Consider the following 23,535-nt stretch of genomic DNA (forward strand, 5'->3'; position numbering starts at 1 on the left):
GACATGTTTTCCAGCTATCATCTACCATGAGTTTTCCAGATGTCTCCCACCCCGCTGAAGCTACCCTTCCAACGTACTCCGAGTGTCCAGAAACCCCAGACAAGTGCCCCAACGTGCCTGAATCCAACAAATTCCCAACTGGAAAAAGAGCAGGTGCCCGGGCAGCTCTGGCTGCGCAGCTGCCCGGGGCGCAGGGATGAATTTGGCACGCAGGTACACTTTTCAGCGGTGGTAGGCTACGTCTCACAGCGGAAGGGATCTGTGGTTATTCTAGCTCAAATCTGGAAGAAAAGCAATCATTCCAGGCTGGCCTTTGAATATGTGGTTCTCCTCTGGAAAAAACATATGGACGTCATGTTTGTGTATGTTCTTTTCTTATACTTCCCTAGTGAGTCACTCGCCTTCCAGATTTGTTGCTGGTGCCTCCTGCTGTGGATGCCAGCCGCTTCGGATCGCAAATGTAAGTTGTTGCCTGCTCAGTCTTCAGTTTAGGGAAGCTTCCTGTGCAGTAAATAGGAAAATTCCCTTTCCCTGTAGTGGCACTATGATGTTTGGACTAAACCGGTTGGATTTAAGTCTGTGCGATGACCCAGAGTTAAGCGGTTTTCACTGGTTGGTTTTAAAAAGCCTTTAGCAAAAGACATCCAGTTTCTATATGTTCTGTCACTGAAGGCACGTTCCTGCTTCTGTAAAGGTCTTCAATAAAGGGGGACAACAGAAAACGGTAGAGGAAGCGTCGCGAAGGTTGCTGTGCTCTGCTGTCTCCTAATGAATGGGCAGAAAGGGAGATCAGCGAAGCTGGAAGGCGTGAAATCTAAAACTGATGAAAACAGTCTCGTGACATCCAGCTCCGCTCACGCCACTCCCTGCCATGTGTTCCTGCGGGAGGTAATATTCAGCAGAAGCCCCCCCCAGAATAAGGCTGACCTTCACAGGGAAGAGGTGCAGTGGTGCTAAAACTTTTTCATTTCTTCCTGTGCTGGTTTTGGCTGGGATAGAGTTAATTTTCCTCACCATATCTAGCTGTGTTTTGGATTTGTGCTGGTAACGGTGTTGATAACACGGGGGTGTTTTCCTTACTGCTGAGCAGCGCTTACACAGAGTCAAGGCCTCTTCTGCTCCTCACCCCACCAGCGAGAGGGCTTGGGAGGGGGGCACAAAAAGTTGGGAGGGGGCACAGCCGGGACAGCTGACCCCGACTGCCGGCTGATGTTAAACCACGATGCTTCCTGAGCACAAAAGGGCTCGGAAACCCCCGGGTTCACACGACGGGGAGGCTGTTGGCTGCGGAGGCACGGGAGGGCAGGCGTCACAGGGGCAAACCGCCCGAGTTTTGGGGGTCAGATCCGAGCTGTACGCAGCGGCTGAAACTTTTAAGCGCATCTTGAAGTATCAGAAGTCTCTGGCAGATGACCTCAGAGGCTGCCTTTTAGCTCCCGTTCTTGGTGCCGGCATCGCGTGGCTGGAGAAGTCTGTGCTGGGAGAACACACTGGTGGGTCTGGGCAGCCGTGACGCTGCCTACGCGCCACAGCGGGCACGTCGCTGCCCGCAGCCCGAGGCAGAAAGCAGGGGTGCACGTCGTACAGCGGGGAGCTGCCCACGCCGGACCTGCCACCGCGTCCCTGACTCTCGGGTCACGTTCCCCCAAAACGCCGCCTGAGGTGAGGAGCCCCGTGAGACCGTGCCGACTGGCTCAGCGCCGTTCAGCCGAGCAACGTGCCGCCCACCCCTGTTTCCCGTCACCCCAGGAGACATCAGGGCCACCCACTGACCGTACGGCAAGCACGGTGGGATTTGAGCACCACGGGTGAGGCTCATGACTCCTCCTCATGGTCCTGCTCCACCCCGGTATGGTCTGGTCCAAAATTGAAGTGTTTATTTTTAACGGCTTTCGTGAATCTTAGGTCACGCGAAAAGCGGTCACGAGTGGATTCAGACAGATCCTTCCTAAAAAATGCCATCCACCATCAGGTCTCCTGTCCTGTCCTGGAATTGCCTTCATATTGTACGAGGCTGGACATGCATTTTAAGAAGTGGCATTGTGCCATTGCTCTCAGCTCCTCTATTAAGGATTCTCACAGCTCAGAAAACATTGAATGCCAAGCTCAAGAAACCAATTTTCATGCTTAATTTCTAACTCCAGAAGTGCCTGTGTTCAGAAAAGCTGGAGCAAGTTTAGCGAGGGCAATACAGTAAGGGGTCATGTTGCTTTGTAGCATTTGGGGTTTTTTTATTACAGATTGGCCAAGTGACTTGAAAACCCACCCGCGTGAGCAGTGACCAGACTGACAACGTTTTCCCTGCGGGTCCCCTTGGGTTTGGTGACAAGCACGTGGCAGGACCTGGTTCTGCGCGTCCCACCCGCAGGAGAAGGAGAAGCCTCTCACCAGAGTGGTTCTGTGGGTTGTTTTTCCCCCGGTCTCTGCTCCCACCTTGGCCTCCCCATGACATAAATACGCAACTATCAAAACCCGAAAGACATAAAAACGCAGTGAGATAATGATTTAGAAACGCCAGCTGGGTCCTCTTAGATTTACGCCGTGGGTGCTTCATTCCTCTGGTCTCCTCTGTGGTCGCTCCATCCTAGTGGGACCACCGGTGCCATGACGCACCGTAGCTTGTGCAAAGCAGCGGGGCAGATACAGCCCCACCAGGCAGCCCAGCTCTCCAGGAGAGCACGGGCACAGGGGTGGCAGTGATGTGATGTGCTCCTGCTGTGGAATTCCTCATTGTTCGTTTTTGTTCATCTACTTTTTACCCCCAGAATTTTTGGTCGAACCGAAAATCGCAATGTAAAGAATTTGGTAAGCTGGCTTATTTTTTTTTGGCTGAAAAGTCGACGCTTTGAGTGAAGAAGAACAGACTTTGCAAGATATCTTGTCCCCTTTATCTCAGCAGGATCTGAGCCTTGCTCCTAGGTGGAGCAGGCTGTGAGCTAACCCAGTTCGGGCTTGATTCAGGGAATCGCTTAAGAACGTGTCAAACTCTCAACCGCTTCAGATCCATTCTTAGCTCTGGCAAAACATTTCAGCATATGGTCTTGAACATAAGCCTCAAATAAATCCCACGGGAGCGCTTTACCAAGCTGGGGCACCACCGCGAGCCACTGCCCACAACCTGCAAGTTTGGCAAATTCAGTCTTTACCGGGCACTTTTTAAAAGTCCAGCAGAAGTAGATGTTGCAAACAAAAGCTGATCAAGAGTTAAACCAGGCAGCAAAAAATGACCCACGTGGCACGAGCTGGAGCCACGGTACCGTTAACTGAGATGAGTCTTGCTGGGTTCTTGGGTGGCTTATGTTTCTCTTCCTCAGAAAGGACGGCGTGGCTCCGCGGGGCTGGAGGAAGGACCACGGAGCATCGCTACTGTGCCACTGGGACAGCATCCCCCAAGAGATGCCTTTAAAAGCCTCCGTGGCATCTCAACAGAAACGGACAAACTCACTTACGGGTGTCATATTATTTCCGAGTTTCTATGTGGAGTGCTGCAAAATGGAGACATAAATAAAAAAAAAAACAACCTGTAATGCAAGAAGTACTTTATAGTACTTTAGGAGTACTTTAAGAGTATTTATACAAAGAAGTATTTTTAAAGACGTGTCGCTGCCTTGGTCTTACGCAGTTAGAGGAAATTTGCTCGGCGAGAAGCGCGGGTGCGAGCTCCACAGCCCTGGCAGCGTTAGCAAACGCCGCTTCGGTTTACACGAAACCTCGCTGCTCGAATCTCTTTTCTTCAGCTACCATTATTGTTCCCGACTCTCTGGTTATGACGGCCTCTCAGAAGCCTGAAACCCATCTCGCTCTTCCACCAGCCACGGTGCTCCTGCTGCTAGACCAGCTTTTGCCGTCCCTTCTCCTGCCGCTCTCCCGGAGAACCAGACTTGCTCCTTTACAGTCCTACTGGGCGGCACCTTCTCCAGAGGGATGCTCGCAGCAGCAAGCCCCAGAAAAACCTATTACTTGCTAACGGGTGCTGCGAAGTTTCCCAGAACACCCTCATTGCCTACGTACCCCACCGTTTTAACTGCCTCCAAGTCGGCTACCGTTAAATAGCTGTGGGTTTGCTTGGATTTTTAACATAACTTCAGAGCGTGCGTGATGATACTCTGCTACGATTTAGCGGAGATCGGTCAAATTTTTGACCTGATGGACTGGTTCTTTTAGATATGAAAGTGAGGTTTTACTCCGTACTTGTAGCTCGCAGTGCAGGAAGAGCTCTCCGTGGGTATGATGGGAGGCGGAGGCACCGCCGCCGCCCGCACCTCTAATGGAAACCGGTTTTATTCCAGCAGAAAGCCATAACGATGTAATGGTCTCTGGCATTTTACCTTGATAATGTCATGGTATTTATAGTCTTTTTAATACCTTTCATGACATAACGCTGCTTTGTACCCCGTTTTCACAGGAGAGAGAATGATCACCTCTTCTCATTTTCTTCCACCTCCACAAGCTGCTCGTGCGCGGATTCGGGAAAGACGCGCTTTGCGTCCCGCCAGGCGGGAAGCGGAGCCCGAGCGCGGCGCAGGGCAGTCGTCGTGGTCACAAGAAACGCGCGGGTTTCTTGTCCCGCTGCATCTCGGCTGTCCCCTCTGGGAGCATCTTCTTCCTCCCACCCCGTAAGGGCGCGCTTGGGGCGGCTTCCCCCTCCGCCCTGCCCGCTGGGCACCAGCCTCCCGTCATTTGGAGCGAAGAGGCAGCTGAACTGCATCTTAGCCCCAGAAGGCGGCACCCCACCGGTGGTTTAGCTGCGCCCCGGGTGTCCGAGGCGCCGCGCCTTGCGGTCCCCCGCGGCGGCTCCACCCGCGCGCGGCGCGGGCTGCGCGTGCGCGCCGGGCGGGCTTTCACGTGGTCGCTAGCCGCCGCGATGGGCAGCCCTGGGGAGCTCCCCCCAGGCTCAGAGGGCCCTCAGGGCAAGGCAGGTGGCTGATGCACAGCCAGCAAAACGGAAAGAAAAGGGAACGCGGGCGGAAAGGTCATGAGGATGTTCGTAAAGGGTGCTGGAGCCCATGGGGCTCGTTCTTGGGATGAAAACAGGGGGTTTTGTAACGGGTAGAGCCCGTGTCTTGCCTGCGGGCCGTGCATCCCACCGGCTCCCTTTACAGCCACGAGTCTGCCCGTGCTCAGCCGGGGGGGAGGCCGGCGTTTCCTCCACCCGGCGGGCTCCGGCTGGGCCACGCTGTGGGATGCTGCCGCTCCGTCCCCGGCGCCTGCCGAGCACGGGCTGAACTTGGCCTCTCCGGCCCCGTACAGGCACCGGCTGCTTGGCTGGCAGAAGAGCCGAGCCCAGGTCTCGGTTCTGGCAAATACCACGTGGAAAATGTGACCACATCACTGGGTTCCTGCCCCTCAGTTCCCTCCTGCCCGGGGAAGAAAATCCCCCCCCACCCCATTTCCTGCGCAGCGCGGGCATCTCCAGGCAGGGCTTGCGGAGAGAGCGCCTGACCGTGGGCGAGTCTCCGGGCACGGCTCCGAGAACCTCGCAGCCCAGCAAAGACATTTATAATGGATTTTTTCAGCCTTGTGGTCAAACCTGCACTGGTTTTAACCCCGGCTGGGGGCACCTGGCGTCCGGTGCCACCGGAGGTTTGCTCCCGGGAGCTGACGGAACACGCCACACGCTGTCACGATGCTTCGCAAGACGGGCAAGCCGTTCATTTAAGACGCGCGCTGATGCCGTGGTGACAAACAAGGTTGATAAAGACCACGCTGACACGGCGGTACCTTCGTGCTGGCTGCAGAGCTGGCCTCCTCCAGGTCTCCGGAGCGGCCTGCGAACTCGGCTTGCGTACGGCGACGCAGGGAGGAAGCCGCCTTGCTGCAGGGAGGGGTTAGGACGGGTTGCGAAGCTTCGGTGGTCACACGTGGGAGCCCGGGGGTAGTTTTGAGTCATGGTATCTCAAAGCTGAGCCAGGGGAGTGGGGCGATGCCGGCACGTCTGCTGGGGCACGGCGATACCCAGAGCGCGGGTAAGGAACGGTGCGGTGGCGGCTCTCGCTGAGGACCCGCAGCCGGCCCCCGCTTTCCGTAGCCGCAGCTTCACCCGGCGGCGGGGAGAGGGAAAGAGCAAGTTCTCAGAGTCCCATCGAATGATCCAAAGGGGGAAAAAGAGACGGAAAATATTTTTCCCATCAAAGCACGGTGGTTACGCTGCTACGAGGCGGAGGCACGCAGCAAAGCCTGGCATGGTGCCGGAGACCACAGCCGCCCCGACGATGGCAGGGCTGCTGCCCGTGCAGGTCTGACACGTCGCCCGCGAGGACGGCGAGACCGCGGCGGGACGAGCGGAGCGGGTAAGCGGGAGGGGCAGCTGCCAGCCGTCCCCGCCAGCCGGGCTGGGACCGAGAGGGCCGCGAGCAGCCCCTTCCCCGCCGGCACCCGCGCAGCGCCCGCTCCGGGCAGCCGTGGGCACGGCGCGCGAGGCCGCTGCCTGCTGCCCTGGGGACGGCGGCTGCCAGCAAAGGGGCTCGGAAGCGGGCAGCTGAAGGATGCCGGTGCGACCAGACCCTGTGTGCTTTCCCAGCGGTCCTTCCCCAGCCCGGGTACGCCGGGGCAAACAGCGGCCTCTCCCCCAGCCCTGCCCCGAAAGCAGGTCGTGACGAGCAGAGGCTGGACACCGCGCTGAGGAACGGGTCACCCTGAAGGTAGTGCCACCTCCAGCCGTGGGGCCAGTCCTCCATCTGTGTAAAGCCCCGGGGGACGATGGTACAAAGCCGAACCAGGGCTCAAGCAAGCAGCGGCGAGAGGAGCTGAACCAGCCCCCGAAGGCGCATTCACCCCTGGCTGCACCCGGCAGTCCCCGCTCGCACCCCCAGGCCGCCCCCTCCCCTCCTGCAGCGGCCACGGGGGCCTCCAGCCTTCCCCGGGGCGGCTGGAGCACCGCCGAGCGCCGCGGCTCCGTCCGCGGCGGGGGGACACCCCGAATTCAGGATCCGGCCGTGTGCGAGCGGCGGCACTGAGAACCACCCCGGGCTCCCAGGAGAAGCTGTAGCTGGGACATCCCTGCAGCAGGGAGTCGGTATTTCCGTGACAGCGAGTCCTCCGAGCAGACAGACTTCATCAGAAATGGCACTTGTTTGGAAAAAACCTTCCCGTGAGAGCAAAATATTCTCTAATTGTCTATTTGGGGCTTCCTAAGCCAGCGTTAGAGCAAACCCCCCGCCCCGGGATGGGGGATGCTGGGTTAGATGGTCTATTGGTAATTTTCGCGTTTCCAAAAGTCTGCTCCAAATGCGGACTCGGTGCCTGGCCATCAGCCCCTCGCCCTGGGAAGACAGAGCTTTCCACGCACAGCTAGGGAACAAATCTGTTAAAATTCCCATTCGCATCCCTGCAAAAAAAAAAAAAAAAACACCACCAAAAAACTGTAAGAAGGGGAGTAAATAAATCAGTTTATTAGCCATGAATTCAGCCCAGCCGTCCAGGAGTTACTCATTATTTTGCTGGCAGCTTTGGATCGGCGCCAAGTAGCTGAGCGCGGCCGTTCCCGCGCGCTCCCTGTGCACGTGGGCTTGTTCGTAAAGCGCAGGGAGCGGTGCCGGCCGCCCTTTCGCCGCGGTGGGATGAACGTCTCGGGCTGTGCCGGTTTCTCTGCTCCTTGCCGGGATGACGAGACCCTCGCTAGAGTGTCAGGCCTTCCGCTGTTCTTCTTGCGCCCAGGAGTTTCCAAGGCCCAGCTGACACCTGGAGAAGCAGCAAAAATAAGCGTATTTTTAAACCTGTATAGCTTGTTTGGGAAGCTGGAAGGCGGGCGCCCTGTTTTTAGGGTGCACGGACACGCAGCCATGCCCGGGCAGAGTCGCCTCCTCCTGCGGCCGCCCCCGGACCCCCGGCGGGAGCTCGCAGCCCGGTCTGGCCCGCGCGGCTCCACCTCCAGCTTGTGCAGCTGAACCCGGGCAGCAGGAGCGGGCCCGCGTGCCAGCTAAGACAAGACGCTAACGGCGGATTTATTTTGAGGACGCGTATTTTTATTTTGAAATTTCCCCTTTGTAACTGTTCCCAATCTGGCAGCAACGATTCCTAACCCTTGGCTTTGATGCAACTAAACCCGCGTCCTCCCTTTTCATCCCGCTCAGCACCGAAGGCGGGTTTGGGCGGATCTGGCAGAAACAGGGCACGTCGCCGTCATGTTAATGGGGACATTGTTGTTACGGAGAAAACCCTGGGGGGGCTGTCACCGGAGGCAAGTCCGGGGGCCTTAGAATAAGAGAATATCCCCTTCACGCGGGAAGAGCAGCCTCTGGCGCGGGGTGCTGGCGCGATGCGAGGGGCCGGTTCTGCTGAGGCATGACTTTGGGAAGCAGGCGTCTTGCCACGGCCCTTGAACCGTCCGCCCTGCCCGAATAACGCCTGCCGGGGGAGCCGAGGCCTCTGCAGGGCGCAAGGCCCCCCGGGCAGCGCTGCGTCGGGGCGGCGCGGCCGGGCCCCGCCGGGCTCCCCGCGCGCGCGGGGGAAGCAAAGCAGATGAAGGCTGGTGTCTGAGCGAGCTTTACGGGTTTATTCATTTTTGGTTCGGTTCGCCTGCGACAGGCGAAGAGCCTCTTAGCCCCAGGCTGCGACAAGACAGCTGCAGCGCTGCCTTCCCAGGGCGATTCCCAGCTTCCCAGGGACGGACGGATGCGGCTGGCCGCGCCACCGCAAGCTCCTGCGCCGACGCCTCGGCCGCCGGGTTCGGGCGACAAGGCCTCCGAGTGAGGCACCTTGCCCTGCCGGCGGCGCTCGGGTGGGAGACCCGGCCTTTCGCTCTGCCGCCGGTGCCCAGGGCCGGCGCACCCGGCGCAGAGGGGGGCTGGCGGGCACCGTGCCCCACGGAACCGCCTTGTGGCGTGCAGTGGGATGCCCAGGCGGGATGCCCGGGCGGGAGCCTGGGCAGGATGCTCCCCGGAGCCTCCCCAGCTTGCAAAGGCAAGGGAACGGCTACGGCCAGGAAGCTCCCACATGACGGCAACACCACCAGCGCGGACGTGAGGGTGAGGGTGAGGTGGGGGGGGCTGCCAGCACACGGAGAGCCATCGGCTCCGTCCCGCGCTGCCCGAGGAAGAGCAACACAGGGTGGTGCCAGCAGGGTGGCAAGTTTCGGACCCCCGGAGAGCTGGGTGCTCCGTCAGCGAGGACTGACCATGTGGGTCCTTTTACCTTCTTCCTTCCAGTTTCTTTGCCGAACAGGGTGTAACTTTCCTGGCCACCTATTCCGGCAGCCGAAAATAATCACTCGGTGCTCTTTAAGGAGATGAATTTCTCTAGGATTTGCCCTTCAACCAGTGCGTGCAGCGGCCACAGCCCCGCAGGGGAACTCGCTGGACTCCGTCCATGAAAACAAAACCACTGCAGGAGGGATTTAGTGTGTGCGTGCATCTTCCTGCAGAAATCAAATCCAGTCAAGCTTTCAACAGAAACAAAAGAAAATATCAGCCTGCACAGGACTTTTTAGCACAGGTCTGGGCTGGGTCAGCACTCCAGCTCATCCGGGCTCCCTCCGGGATGGGCTTCACCTTGCCGGGCCGAGAGCCGCCCCGAGCAAGCTCTTTGGGAGCAGGAGAGAGGCGATTCGGCGCTGGGGAACCAGATTTCAAGATCAAAAAGGGGGTGATGTCATGGGGCCCGACGCCAGCGATTTCGGGCTGGCTGGCAAGGCTTTCCTTGGGTACACCTGGTCAACCCATCCCTGCATCCTACTCAGATGGGGGGGGGGGGGGGAGAAGGGCTGAGCACTTTAAAAGCAAGACAAATTTTGGCAGGATTAGGAGCGGGGCTGATGGCTCAGCCGGTAGCTTCAGGCGGTGGTGATGAGCAAGGGGAGAGCAGAGGAATTTGCAGGCAGCCGCAAACCCGTTTGCTGCAATACTTACAGCAAGAAGAAGGGGGAAAAAAAAAAGTTGTGGTGATAATAATAATAATAATAATAATAATAATAATAATAATAATAAAAATAAAACTGAGTTGGCATCTCCAACTCTCAGTAGCCGAGTGCTTTGCTGAGCATCCCCCATGACACACACCGCTGAGCCTCCGAGGTTGGAAACCACTGGTTTGCTTAGCCTGGGGTAGGCTGAAACCACGAACTTCGGACACAGAGACACCCTGAAGCAACAACCAGGCTTCCGAAGCGCAGCCCGGGCTCGACGCCTGCTGAACTCATCAGCCGCTGCGGAGCTGGGCTGGCCTCGGTAGCACCGCCCCGTCTCCTAACTGTGCGTGGAAGTAAAGCTTCGGTCTGAGCTGGGGCTGAAACTGTCTCCGAACCTCCCAAACCCCATGGGCATTTGAACCTGACTTTGCAGGACCGGGACTCCAAGTGTCCCGGTCTCCCAGTATCCCGGTATCCGGGACACGGTGGCTCCCGGCCACGCAGGCTGCAGCAAGCAGCAGCTCCCGGGGCTTCCTCCGGCTGCAGAGCGTGATCTAATGACGGGGGCAGAGCCGTCGGGGCAGAGCTGCTGGGAGGGAGGGTGGCAAGTGGCACGGCGCGCTCGGGAGGGTGCTGGGCCCCAGCTCCCGCGCGCTCGGTGCGAGCTCGGCTTTCCTCCCGCGTGCCCTCGCTTGCGGCTTTTGGCCTTATTCACTCTCTTGTGCTGTGCATGGAAAGCCTCCAGCTGCCGAGCGGCCGGGAGCGTGGCTGCTCTCTGTAGCTCTTGGCAGGGCCACCGGTCATGCAGGAGCCCAGAGGAGGGCTGGGCTGGTTTTGGGAGGCCCCTCCGAATGTGGGACCAGCCCGGGGCACGGGGCTCTGCCGCAGTCTCCGCAGCCGGGCACGGAGCAGAGGTGCTGCTCCGACAGCCTCTGGAGACGGACCCCGTGCCCGCGTCTCACGCTTAATTTTTAGGGTGAAGAGCTCAAAGCTAAATTCAAAGAATGGGAGCAGGCACTTCGTTTCCAAAAAAGTGGTAAAAATGTATTTGCTCCTTTTTAATGCAATTCCAGCTCCTTCTCCAACAAGTGAATGGCTTTCAGACTCCCACAGCTGGGGGATGCCGCTGCGAGCTCACAGCACGAGCCCCTTCTCCATGGGCATCCCAGGCAGATGGACCCGCCCTGAGGGGACCTGTCCCCCGAGATGGATTCAGGCTGGCTCACCCGCACGGTGACAGAAAGAGCCCGGTTTCCTCCTCCGCTTGCCACGCCATGAACAGCAAACGCCCAACAGCCGCTGCCCGCAGGGGCTGCCCAGCCCGAGACCCTCCGCTCCCCACGTCCCCCCGGCCAGTGCCGAGGTCCGCCGCCCTCCCCGCTGCGCTCCGCTCCCGACCTCCCCTTGTCACCCACGCTGTCCCCGGGGATTCGCGTGCCAAGCCAGCCACGCTCAAGCGCCGGCGTTCGCTGCCTGCTGCCGGCGCTCCCCGCCTGCGCCCCTGCCTGCCCCGCACCTCCCCAGGCGCTCCCGGCACCCAGCGAGTTTCTTTTGAAACTCCCTTTGTCCTGAGTCACAAGGGTCCTCGCAACAGAGGAAAAACACAAGAGGACAGAAGTGACGCTGGGCTCTTCCGACGCCGAGCAGGGGTTGCTGGGCAGCCTCGGCATCCCCTGGGACGGAGCAGCGCTCCGGTGGCCTCGCTGCGGCTGCCGGCTGCAGGGCGGTGCGTGGCGGGGACGGGCGGCGGGTCTGTGCACGGCGAGGTGCTCCCTGGGCCACGCTCCGGGCTCTTCCCGCGCCGGTCCCAGGCAGGAGGGAGGGATCCTGCCGCGTGGCCGGGGGCTGCCCCTGCCCCCTGAGGGGAGCGGGGTGGCCGGGCACCGGTGGCGGTGTGGGGAATGACGGCGAGCTGACCTTGCGCAGGGTCCGGACCTCCTTGGGTGCGACAAAGCCGGTGCTGTCGCCCCTCTACCGTGGGGCGCTGGGCGGAGGGGGGGCGTAAGCAGGGGGCTCCGGGCGGAGCTGAGCCTCTGCCCCAAGCCCGGGTCATAGGGCTCCCTGCTCTAAGGAGACGGGCTCCTGGCGCTGCCTCTTCCGCTGCCTCTCCCGCTTAGCCCGCCAGCACACGTAGGCGGCCACCAGCAGGCCCACCCCAAAGATCAAGGTGGCCACCGAGACCACCTTAGCGATGTCCATTTGCGGGCCATTGATGGTGAAGGTGATGCATGTCGCTGCTACGCCGATGACCACGGAGACGATGCCGAAGGGGAAGATGCAGCGGTACCAGGATTTCTCAGTGCCCCCCGTGGCCAGGGCCAGCTTGTTGAGCGTAGCGGTGGAGTCGGTGGCCGTGGCCAGCGGCAGCCCTGGTTTTCCTCCCTGCAGGCAAGTGAGTGAGTTGGACTTGCAGCCCATCATGTTGGCAAGAAAAACCAGGAACAACCAGCGCAAAGCGCAGGTGGGTTGGACGTGGGTTGCTGTCCCACCACGAGCCGCTACCGTGCCGGTGATGGAGGGAAGAGGCCGGATCCTACATGGTCGGCTTTGTCGGGTGGCTCGAGGTGCCTCGGTGCAGACGGGCTGGGATCTCGCTGCGCTGCTCTCGCTCCCAGCTTTGCCTCCCGGCTCTTTTGCTGCCAGACGGAGCAAGGATTGGCGGTGGCGGCGGTGAGCTCATGCTGGTGGGAGGACCGGCTCGGCCTCGCTGCCTGTTAACTGTTTCGGGCTCTGGGCAGGCAGCTGCCTGCAGCCCAGCTGGGATCACTCCTGGGATGTGTTTTTGCAGTTTGCATCTGTTTTTGCCAGCCCGGTTCCCGGCCAGGGAGCGCTGGGGCAGGGGAGCTGGTGTGGCTGCCCACGGCCCCTTGCTCCCCCCAGCCCACCCAGGGCAACGCTGCTGCAACAACCACTTCAGGCAGCCCCACGGGCAGCGAAACCCCAAAGGAACAGGACTTCCAGCCACTCCACAGAGCCCCTTCAACTCCTCCTTGCACAGTGCCAATGCCATCACCTCCTGCCAAGTTGCTCTTTCCTCTCATGTCCCCCCCTGCCAGCTTCGTCCCCTGGCACAGGGCTTGGAGGACCTTGCCCATGGACTGGGGATGCTGGCTGGACTGGAGAAGGCTCGAGGCTGAGTCTCACCAAGGTGGTGGGACGCTGCTGGAAGTGGCACTGGGGGGACACGGGGTGACCAGTCAGGGGACCTGGGAAGAAAGGGGCTGGAGGAGAGGTGAGGGAGTATTTGGGATGATCACCGTCCAGGCAAGGCAGTGGCACGGTAAGAGCCAGGAGGGCAGGATGCTGAAAGGCAGCTTGGTGCGGGAGGGGACTGGCAGAGCCACAGGAAGGACAGCTCGCCCGGGAAAGGGAGCCAGTGTGTCCCACGGGGCCAGGCTCCGGGAACCGGCACCGTACCCGCCACGGCCCCTCGGATACCACGCTCCCTGCTTCCTTTCCCTGCAGTGCCCAAGTCTGGAATATCAAGATTAATTATTTCTAAACAGCAATATTACGTACAGGTAGGTAATGCTGGCTCTGCAGCCTGCTCCAGCGCAGGATCACACGCTTGCAACAGCAGCCGCAGCACGTGGCAAAGCACAGCAGAGCCCAGCAATGCCGCCCAGCGCAGCATGGAGCTGCCTGGGGCTCCCAGGCAGGGAGGAGGAGGAGGAGGAAGAGGAAGAAGGGATGGAGATGTAAACAGCCTGGAGAGGGTTAAGCACAGAAGCCTCCTGCCCAGCTCTGACCAGCACCAGATACTTATTTTTGTGGGCAAAATCTTTTTGTGCCACCTTTCCCGTGAGTGGATCAGGGAGATACCGAGAACAGAGCTGGCACAAACAGCTCCCATCTCCACTCGCTTCTCCAGCACCGATTTTTTTAATTGGTTTTCCTGAAGGAGAGAGGAAAGGAATGAGCTATCGCAGCAAACGTAAGAGACCTGGAGCCTTTCCCAGGTCAGAGCTTCCCCAGAGCTGATGGGGCCCAGCTGCGTTTCTGCACCAGCTGAGAGGAAGCCAATATTAACGGAGAAAATCCACGCTGTGGTGGGAGCGGAGCTGTGCAGCAAGCGGGCAGCTCTGTGGGAAGGTGAGAAGCTGGAGAAGCAGAAGAGCCGATGGGCCTGACTTAGGAGAAAAGGAAGGTTTAGGCATTAGTCTGAACACAGGATACATTATCCTCCCCTTTTCTGTGGGCATTGCTCTTGCCTACAGCCTCCCTGGGGAAATCATCCCACTCCAGGGAAGTGGGAGAATAAAGCTGGTTTGGATCAGCCTTCGCCGCTCCCCAGGCTTGGTCTGGAAAGCTGCACGAGACCTGTCGGCCTGAAAAGGGAGGGGGCTGGGTCCGCAAGAGCTCTCCTTGCCTCTAGCTTCTTAAATAAGACCCATAAATAACAAAAGCGGAGGCTGATCAGGTGTGGGGTGCATGCCCAGATTTCAGGGAGGCTTCGTGCTCCTCCCATCTTGCCCCAGGACGCTGGGGACCCGAGCACGGAGGCTCTGGCTATGCAATAAATAGATAGCACTTGGAAGAGAACTACAGGTAAGGCAGAGGTGCAGCACACTGTGCGCTGAAACCTGAGAAGTTCTGTTATTTATTCTCCCGTTCGCTCGTTACGAGGGGAAGAGGAGCAGTGCAAGCCCACCGGTCACTGCCCTTTGAGCAGCAAGGGCCAAACCCTGCCTTCTTTAGATACTTCCCCTTACAAGCTCCGTCTTCCGTTTCGTGAAGCTTTGTCAAACTTAAAAATCTTCTGTGCATTTACCCTAAGCTGAACCCTTGATAAAATAGTTCAGCTGCTGCCGAGAGCAGGGTCTGGAAGACAACACCCCGGCGACAAGCCTGGTACTGGGCCCCTTTCCAAGCTGCTTCTCGAGAAGCCTGTGATGTGATGACACCCCTAAATACAGCCCTATCCCCCCGAGAGGGTGCTGCTGCCAACGCAGCCTGCCTGCGCTGCCCTCCCGCGGGGTGGGAAGGACGCTTGGCTTCCATCGAAACGTGACGGCATGCGTGGGCTGACAGCTCTGCAGGTCTTCCGAGCGGTGCTGAAGAGCAGTGACTGGCCTTGAAAGAGCAGGAGGTGACAAAAACAAGCACCCACTGGCTAGAAAACCTCGGTGTTTTAATGCATCTCAAGTTCTGAGCTGTGATGAATGTGAACATTTGACTCTATGACGCCGACATGATCCTGCTGGAGCAACCCTGGGCAGCTCCCGCCTTGGTACGAACCATTGCGCCCGCAGCTGTGTTAACAGCTGCTTAAAATTATATGGGAGTAAAACATATATATGTACACTTACATATGCACGTACAGACGCATATATCAAACTCCTCCATATATACACCAAGACGCAGCTCACCCGACAGTGTTTCCAAAGCAGCAGCAGGCAGCGCTGCCTGCGTGTCCGACCCTCTAAAACTCCAGAGACGGTTTAAAAGAGATTTGTTCTGTAAGTACCAAACCAGCAGATAGCAGAGCTGCACATCACGGAGCCATGCTGGCTTTGCCCCTGGTTTGAAAGGAAAAGCAAAAAGCCTTAGCGGGCCCAGGACAGCCCTGCCCAGGGCTCCGGCCAGGACAGGGTCACCTCCAGGAAACTTCTCGTACTCACATGTAGTAAGTAGCTGGATGAACTTGCCCTTCTCCATTCAAAGAGGCTAAATTTGGGCAAACTGCTGATTTAGCGGCAGATTTCTAGAAAGCCCACAAGCATGCTAAAGGAGAAAGGAAGAGGCTTCAGGTTGGGCTGCACGGTGTGAGCCCATTTGGGGGGAAGGAGGGCACCGAATGTTCCCCCTCGGTGGGGCTGATGGGCTCCTCCACCTGGGCCCGCAGCTCCTTCCCTCCACGCTCCTCCTTCTGCGACTAACGTTAAGGGTGTAATTTTCATAGCAGAAATAGAGACTCGCGTGCATCGTCCTCCTCCCTCTTCCCACGGGAGGAGAGAAGAGCGCAGCTGGGACTGGATGAGTCACGCTGCAGGAGCCGAGACGGATGACACCCCCCTACGAAGACAGACAGCCACAAGGACCGTGCTGACCCACAGCCACAAGAACCGTGCTGACCCGTCCGGGTGATGGATGGGGCGGCGGGAGCCCTCCCTGCGGCGGGGATGCTGCCTGGTGCTGGGCTGCGGTGCCCTCGGATGGGGGAGAGGCTCTGGAGCCTGGCTCTCAGGACCACAGCAAAGAGCGGCGGGAAGGAAAGAAGAACAACCTGGAAACAGAAACTTCTGTTTCAGAGGAACAGAGAAAGAGCAGAGAGGGTTAATGGCTTTGGTGGGCAACGGAAAGCTTGCGTCTGGAGCAAGAAATCCAGATTCCTAGGAGGGAAACAGAGTTGAAGTGTGAAAGCATGAGGAACCCAGGATCCCTCTAAACCAGATTAATTACTCCATTTTTGAAGTAAGAAAGCCCAGAATCAAGTATGATGCTGGCCACCACCAGGCAAGCCCAGGAGGAGCAAGGTGCGGGAGGCGATCCGTGTCCCCAGCACTCTGCACAGGCAGGAGGAAGGTGTTTCATGGTGGAGGTCCATAATTACATGGGTAACCAGAGACACTAACATCAACTTGTCAAAATAGACGTTAGAGCGCCAAAATAATTTGGAGACCACACAGAAATGCTAAAATAAAGAGCGCAGGGCCAGGATGCAGACACCCACACGCACACACTTGCTGCTCAGTACGGGTCCTGGTCCATCCATCCACACAGGATGCCCTGCGCCTGTGTCCTGGAGCTAGTAAGACTGTGTAGAACACAGAGTTTGCAGATGAAGGAATTATGCCTTATTTTTTCCCAGAAACAAGGAGGTAACGAGCCTGGAAACAAGAACAGAAAACACCGTATCTTAGGGCAAATGACACCTTTGGGTAAAGATTATCAAAGATAAGCCTCTGTTTCACAATTCACATATATCCCTGTGCTAGTCAAAGAAATAATACACATGCCCACACTGTTTCTCATTTTCAGGACGCACAGCTCAATATCCTGGGGTCCGAGTTGTAGAAATCCAGCAAATGGCAGCCCTGAAGTCTGTGAGAAGCGTGCTCTCAACAAGTGACCCTTGCTTGTTTAAAAACTAAGTGCCAAGAGACCACATGTATTGACTTATCACACAGAGGAACCGTAAAAAAAATAAAACCCACACTAGTTTGTAAGAACTATGACATCCCCACAAGGCTTTTTTTCCTGTGGCTCTGTGCAGAAATTAATAATTCTGCCTTTATTTGGCTGGTATGGTACAGTTCACGCAAGTGCCACACACCAGATTAATACTAGGGCAAGAAATATCAAGTAACTATTTATTGCACAACTATCCTCCCGCGATAAACAAACTTTGACTGCAATAAAGAGTTGCAGTGAAACGAGAGCCGGTGAATACGGCATCAGTAACCACAAAGATGGTCCAAATCACAGCGGCCACCTGGGACTGTGGTTTTTTCTGAGCTCTTGACTGCAGCTTCAACAGTTTTAATACAACCATTAAATACAGCCATTGACCATACCCATTCCATGGACTGACAAAAGCTCCCTAATAGGGAGGGGCGGCTCTGAAGTGCGAAAAGGCTCCAAACTCGGGGGGTGGTAGGAATGACATGGGAGAAGCAGCAGGGACATCCAGATTTACCGGACGCAGCGGCGGTGCCGGGGGACACGGCCACCTCTGTCACCGGCAGTGCAAGGCGCATGCTCTGAGCTGCGCCGCGCAGCAGCGCCTGCACGGTCGCCCAGCGCTTGCCGTCACACCGTGGCCGCGCCTGGCCGTGGAAACAACCCTGACAAAGACAGTGTTAAGTTTTGAGTGGCTCCATTAATTTTGGGATAAAGAACAGGGAAGAAACTCCTCACGCAGCAGGAAAGCTGTGTTAAGGAACCACAGGTGGCTTCTCGTAGTGCACTTTAAGTTACTGTGTGCCATGTAAAACTGGGAAATAGGCAGCAAAATAAATCAGGAGGCACAATCTTGGATTCTGGTGACCTAAGAAGTATTTTCAAGGTCTATGATTCAGCAAAAGGAAAAATAAATAAATAAAGCGGGGGAATAAAGAGGCAACGGTCATCAGGAAGTGTGGGTCTGAAAATAGCAGCCAAAGTGTCACCTCGATCCACTCCAACAAAGACTTTGGCAACAGTGACAAGCTGCCAGGTGACATCGCCCTGCTATTTTGGGTCCGTGTCATTACGCTGCGTGGTGAGCCCCACTGGAGCGTCTCCCAGCGCTGACTGCTCAGCACAGGCGGGGAAACCAGCGCCAGCCTGCCAAAGGAACTTCCGAAACAGGGACGGCTTTTGAAATTAGAGATTCATGCATCTTGCAAGAAGAATGCTTTCCTGTGGATTCAAATATAGATAGGAGCAGATGGAAAAGAATTATTATATCACCCGCCCGGCAGTAGCTACGTTCCTTCCCAGCGCTGTGCAACATTTGTCCAGGCTGAGCACGTACAGACCTCCCTTCGTGCCTTCTGCTGCTCCTCTCCAGTCACCCATCAGCTCATTATCCCGTATTAGACCAGTGCAGATACTCAATACAAACAATACCGAGAACGAGATAACGACGCAGAAAGAGGAAAAAACTGCTAACTAGGAGAAAAGCTGATCCATAACAGCTTTGTTGACGTCCTCTGCCCCCAAAGAAGATGCTCCGGACACTCGTGCGTGGCCAGGCTTGGGCAGGCGCTGCCCAGAGAGCTGGGCAAGGCGCCAGCAGAGCTTAGTCTGACTCATAGGGCACGCACACTAGTTTTAAGGCTAGCGGATAAGAAATACACCTAGTACATTAGAAGCAGCTATTTTACTGTAATTAGTGCTTAAAAAAAAAAAAAACAAACTACAAAATAACATTATTTGCATTGTCATAAGCAAACCTCTAAATTACTCTCTGTAAATGGAGACCGTGGCACTCGTGCTGCTAGGAGGAAGGGAGTCGTAGTCACATTTGATTCAAATCATTAATGGTTTGTTCATTCAAATAACTCCATTAAAACTGGTGGGTTTGCTTTTACAAGGACAACACGATCACTGCAGAGACCTTTGTCACCCTCAAGAAGACTCCAGAACTGTGTAGTGATTGGTCCTGACAAACAGCAGTTATTCCTAGACAAAACTAGGTGGTTAAGGTTGATAATGGTTGCAAGGATCTGCCAGACACCCCCAATTTCCTAATAACACTAAAAGTGAGCCTTTCAGTCTCACAGAACCACATGGTTATGTTTAAATTTATATGATGCCCAAACTTGTTAAAATATAAAAAACACTATGCCTGATTCATCCCCGCTCCAGTAATTTGAATTCTGTCTCATTACACAGCCAGCACACAATTGTAATTAAAGCACTGTAGACTGTTTATGGTTTCATTAATATTTTTTAAAGGTAGTTTTTGTGCCTGGGTTGTGGGGTGGTTTTTGTTTTGGTTTGGTTTTTTATTTTATTTTTTAATTAGCATTCTTGTGCTCTCTTCTTCTGTGCGTTCACGTGCCTGGTTGGTACCAAATACCCAATTCCTCCTGAAGGCAGTGGGAGCTCAGTGCCGTCATGCAAGGCAATAGGCATCCACAGCCACCCAACAATTTCAAAAGCAAGATTTACTCCTAACACCTCCTGTAAAAGACTTCATCTCTAAAGAGAGAAGTGTTGTATGATCTGAAATTTAGAACCCAAAGCAGGGGGCAGGGAAGGAAAGGGCGAGATCCTCAGATAACACACACTTCTAAATTCCAAAGCTACAAGACTGTGCCAGCTGCATCAAGAGATAGGGTGCAATAGTTTTAATAGAGCAAAAAGGATGATGAGGTGCTACAGAGGTGCAGTGAAATAATTTACAAAGCAACTAAATTTGTGGTGCTGCATAAAGCATATGCATAAATTTGCATAAAGCAACCCCGCTCTGAAGTCTCACTGACCTGAACATGCGCATTGTCTCCCTTGTTTTCTTTTCCTTAAACCAGAGATAAAAAATGAGACCAATAAATTGTTTCCCACTATAATATGCAAGGACTGAAAAAGCCTAACCGGCAGGCGTTAACACAACTGGGAGTTTGTGTTCTCAGAAACCAGGAGGGAAGACTTCAGACAGGCTTTTCTCCAGGGTCAGTCTCCTCCACTGACTCAGAGCTTGCTTCTATTTGCTTTTTCCTATCTGAACTCCAGATCCACTGATTATCTTTCTTGTTCTGTCTAAAAATAAGTCAAACATCTCCGTTTGCCTGCCTAAATAGCCCAGTGCTGTAATTTCTCGCCTTCTGAAATTACAGTTCAAAACTCGCTTTTGATTTTTTTCCCTCCCCTCCCATTACCAGACCCTGGCGTACATGGCACACTGCTTCCTGCCTGCTTCTTGCTAACTGGGCTCAGATTAATTAACAAGAAATAGATTTTTCTTGATTACAAAGCTAAAGCCCTTTTTTTTTCACAAGTTAAAAACAAGACGATAGATCTTTTCTGGATGGCGGTTTTGATGTTACAAAACCAGTATTCGATCTGCATGGTGGATAATGGGAATTTTAATACCTATTTAATGAATTGTTTTCATATTGGACTGAGTCATGATTTGGGTTTTTGTTTTGGGAGGTTGTTTTTAATGGAAGTGAAGGAGGACTTGGAAGCTAACAGTGAAACCAGACATCAACTGCACCAGTCCCAGTGTATATGCTTAAAAAAACCCACAACAACAAGAGGTCTTGCTCCAGAGAGCACAGATGTGGCAAAGTCAAGCTAGCGAGTAAGTGAAATGGTATCAATCTCCATTTTACAGATTAAAAGTGAAGAGCTACTGGTGTCAGATTCAGCATCTGCTACAGCATCTCGGGGACCCCACCTGGTGATGGGACTCAGGACTGGAAATGCGCAGCCATGAACTGGCTGCCTGCCTGCAAAAAATACATGTTGGCCCCTTCTCCTGGCTTTCACAAGGCTATTAAAGCATTTCCAACTCGTTACTTACAGCATACCGAGAATTAGACACCCTGGGACAGTCTGGAGGAGCACTACGCATCCTGCGTTACCCACGTTCAGCGTCCTCGGCGTGGCGTGCTTTGCACTTACATGTATCCCAACAACATCACTTTCAGATTTATCAGAAGCAGACAAGGTTTCTCAGCAAAGCTTCAGCTGGAACACCCAAGCTCACGCTGAATTCTGCAACTCAGGGAGAGATTAATTTGAGGAGAAGAAAAAAAAAAAAAAAAAAAAGAAAGATGCGTGTGGAGGATATACACCTCTCCCCAGTACTTCTACTACAAATACAAGCTTTCTGTCTCAGCATTTTTCAGCATCATTGCTCTTTCCATAAACCCTCAACTGGCACGACAGCACACGCTGCCTGACAAGTGCCAATTCAAGTGTTCATGCTTCAGACTTGACTACATACAGTGTTTTAATTAAGTAACCTGCTTTCTGGAGCTCACAGAAAGCTCATTTGGAAAATAACACCAACAGCAAATTTGTCACCTACGGGGAGAGCTGGGAGTTTTCGCCCAGTTCAATACTTAACCATCTTAAACTGTTCGTTGGCAGGATTCCCTTAACCCTCATACAGTTCATCTGGTTTTGCCTCTCCAAACCGTAACCCATGCTGCTGGGCCGGACGGCTGGAGAGTCCTTCCCACCCTTGCCCCAGAGGTGGGACCCTGCGCCCCAGGCTGTATATGCAATCATTTCAGCAGGTCACTGGCAGTCATGCTCCATCACTGCTCACACTGCTAGACCCCCTCAAAAACTTTGGAAGAGGCAGGATGTTCCTCCACACCTCTCTTGCTGAGATTTGCCTTCTTTCTTAACCAAGACTCGAATGATTTCTGTTTTAGATGGAGAATATCCCTAAAGCCACGCTGTTTAGTCTCTACATGCTGCACCTCCCAAGGAGGGAGCTGTAGCAAGCACCTAGTGGCATATCTGAGAACATCTGCAGGATAAGCCCTGGGAAGGTTTCAACAAGATGAACATCCTGAACTAACCAAAGATGACTAGTGTGTATGAAATCCTATGAAAGGGTCTATCGATTGCAGTGTGCATCAACAGCAGCACTGTCTATGTCTTCTCAGCAGTCCATTGTATTTGCAAAAACAAAAACAGTAAGTGGAGAAGTTGCAGAGGAGAAGTAAAGAAGGAAACTGGTGGAAAAGATAAACCGTAGCAGCTGGAAATGCTTAAAGTCACAGATTTTGGAAAGAAAATAAAAAACCCCCGTGTCCTCCCAAGGGATCCAGCTTCACATCCTTCAGTAGTGAAAAAACAAACACCTTAAGACTCTACTGTAGGGAACAAAGAAGGAATAAGGAGCTGCCAATCCTCCCTGACCCTCACCATGCTTTGTCCCAGCTCGTGTCTGCACAACACTAATATTATCTATCACTTTCAAATATACTGCCCATCTCCTGCATTTTTGTAATACTATCCCCTGGCATCTCAAATACTACCTTTTGTCTGTTTTTTCTCATCTCAATTTGACGTACCAGCATAATTTCTTTCTATAACAACGGCACATTCTATAATGAAAAAGACCCCCTCAACCACTGAGTTAAGTTGCTATTGAATCTTTTTCTCTGCTATAGCACAAGACTCATTTGAAAAAGTGAGTCATTCAAATGATTTAGTCTTACACGTTTATGAAAATTACAAAATGTCTCTCACATGGTGTAGGAAGAGTAATAAAACCACACTGCACCCAGAGGCACAAAACAACTCAGCTACCTGCCAGTCAATCCACTGGGAGCTGTGCTCCCCTTCTGCACCCCTCCCACGGTGTCAGCTTGCCTTCTGAGCTTGTAACAAGCCCTGCAAACCCGTTTTTGCAGGCTCAGTCTCTTTTACACAGTCCTTTCACACCTATCCAGTCCTAGCTGAGGCAGTGAAGTTACTGCCAATTTACACTGGACTGCTCTGCACAAAGAAGCAGATGCTCCATGACTCATGCAGTGCTTACAGACCCAAGTTATGGATAACAGCACGATAATTAACAATACCAACTGTCATCTCTAAAATTCAAACATGCAGATGTTAAAGCCCATGGCATATGACCATGTTCATTTAGGAGGCAGTGTTTGCTCCTATGAGCAGCCCTTTAATCAATACCTTGTAATCCTCCAGTGCTGTTGACAAGAGCATGGTTTCCCCTGTAGACCATGAAGATGTAACCCACATAGGACTCCTCTGCACACTGCAGCAGGAAAGAAGGTAACAAACTCCTACCCTGCAGACAACATGGGAAATCAAATACCATCTACAAAGAACTGAATGCAAGGCAATTAAAAAAAAAGTGAAAGTAAGAGATGCTGATTTTCATCTATTGTTTGGATGATTTTCAGTGAGTTCTGCATGTCAGAAAGGGTCAAACATTCAGACTAGACAGACAACTAACACTGCCCTTGAAAAAAAAAAGTAGGAAAAAATAATGACCACTGTCAGCACTGCTAAGAGTTAAATGCCCCCAAGCAAACTGTCCTAGTCCAGCTAAGAGATGTGGTACAAGTCAAACTGTAATAAGCTGTAAAAAGGCTGCAGTGGTACTCAGTGGCCCTTCCCTAAATGGGCTTCAAAGTGCTCCCAAGCAGAGGTATTCCACGTGACTAAAGCACTGCTTCAGCTGTCACCTAGAAATGCCAGGGGATTTGGGCATTACAAGTAAAAACCTAAGATGCAGGAGGAAAGGAAACTGGAATTTTCCCCATGGTGATAAGGTC

General features: G+C 54.4%; 1 protein-coding gene across 1 annotated transcript; it reads right to left on the reverse strand.

Moving 5' to 3' along the window:
• Window positions 1-11,893: 11,893 nt before the first annotated feature.
• On the reverse strand, window positions 11,894-12,387 carry LOC309410166 (transmembrane protein 100-like; the record flags this gene model as incomplete). Its single annotated transcript, XM_082006507.1, has 1 exon — window positions 11,894-12,387. Exon 1 carries the CDS (start codon window positions 12,263-12,265, stop codon window positions 11,894-11,896), a length of 372 nt encoding a protein of 123 aa, XP_081862633.1. The 5' UTR covers window positions 12,266-12,387.
• Between the last annotated feature and the right edge of the window lie 11,148 nt (window positions 12,388-23,535).

The sequence above is a fragment of the Phaethon aethereus genome, assembly GCF_964289735.1.
Source record: "Phaethon aethereus genome assembly, chromosome: 15".
In the NCBI taxonomy this organism is placed as follows: domain Eukaryota; kingdom Metazoa; phylum Chordata; class Aves; order Phaethontiformes; family Phaethontidae; genus Phaethon; species Phaethon aethereus.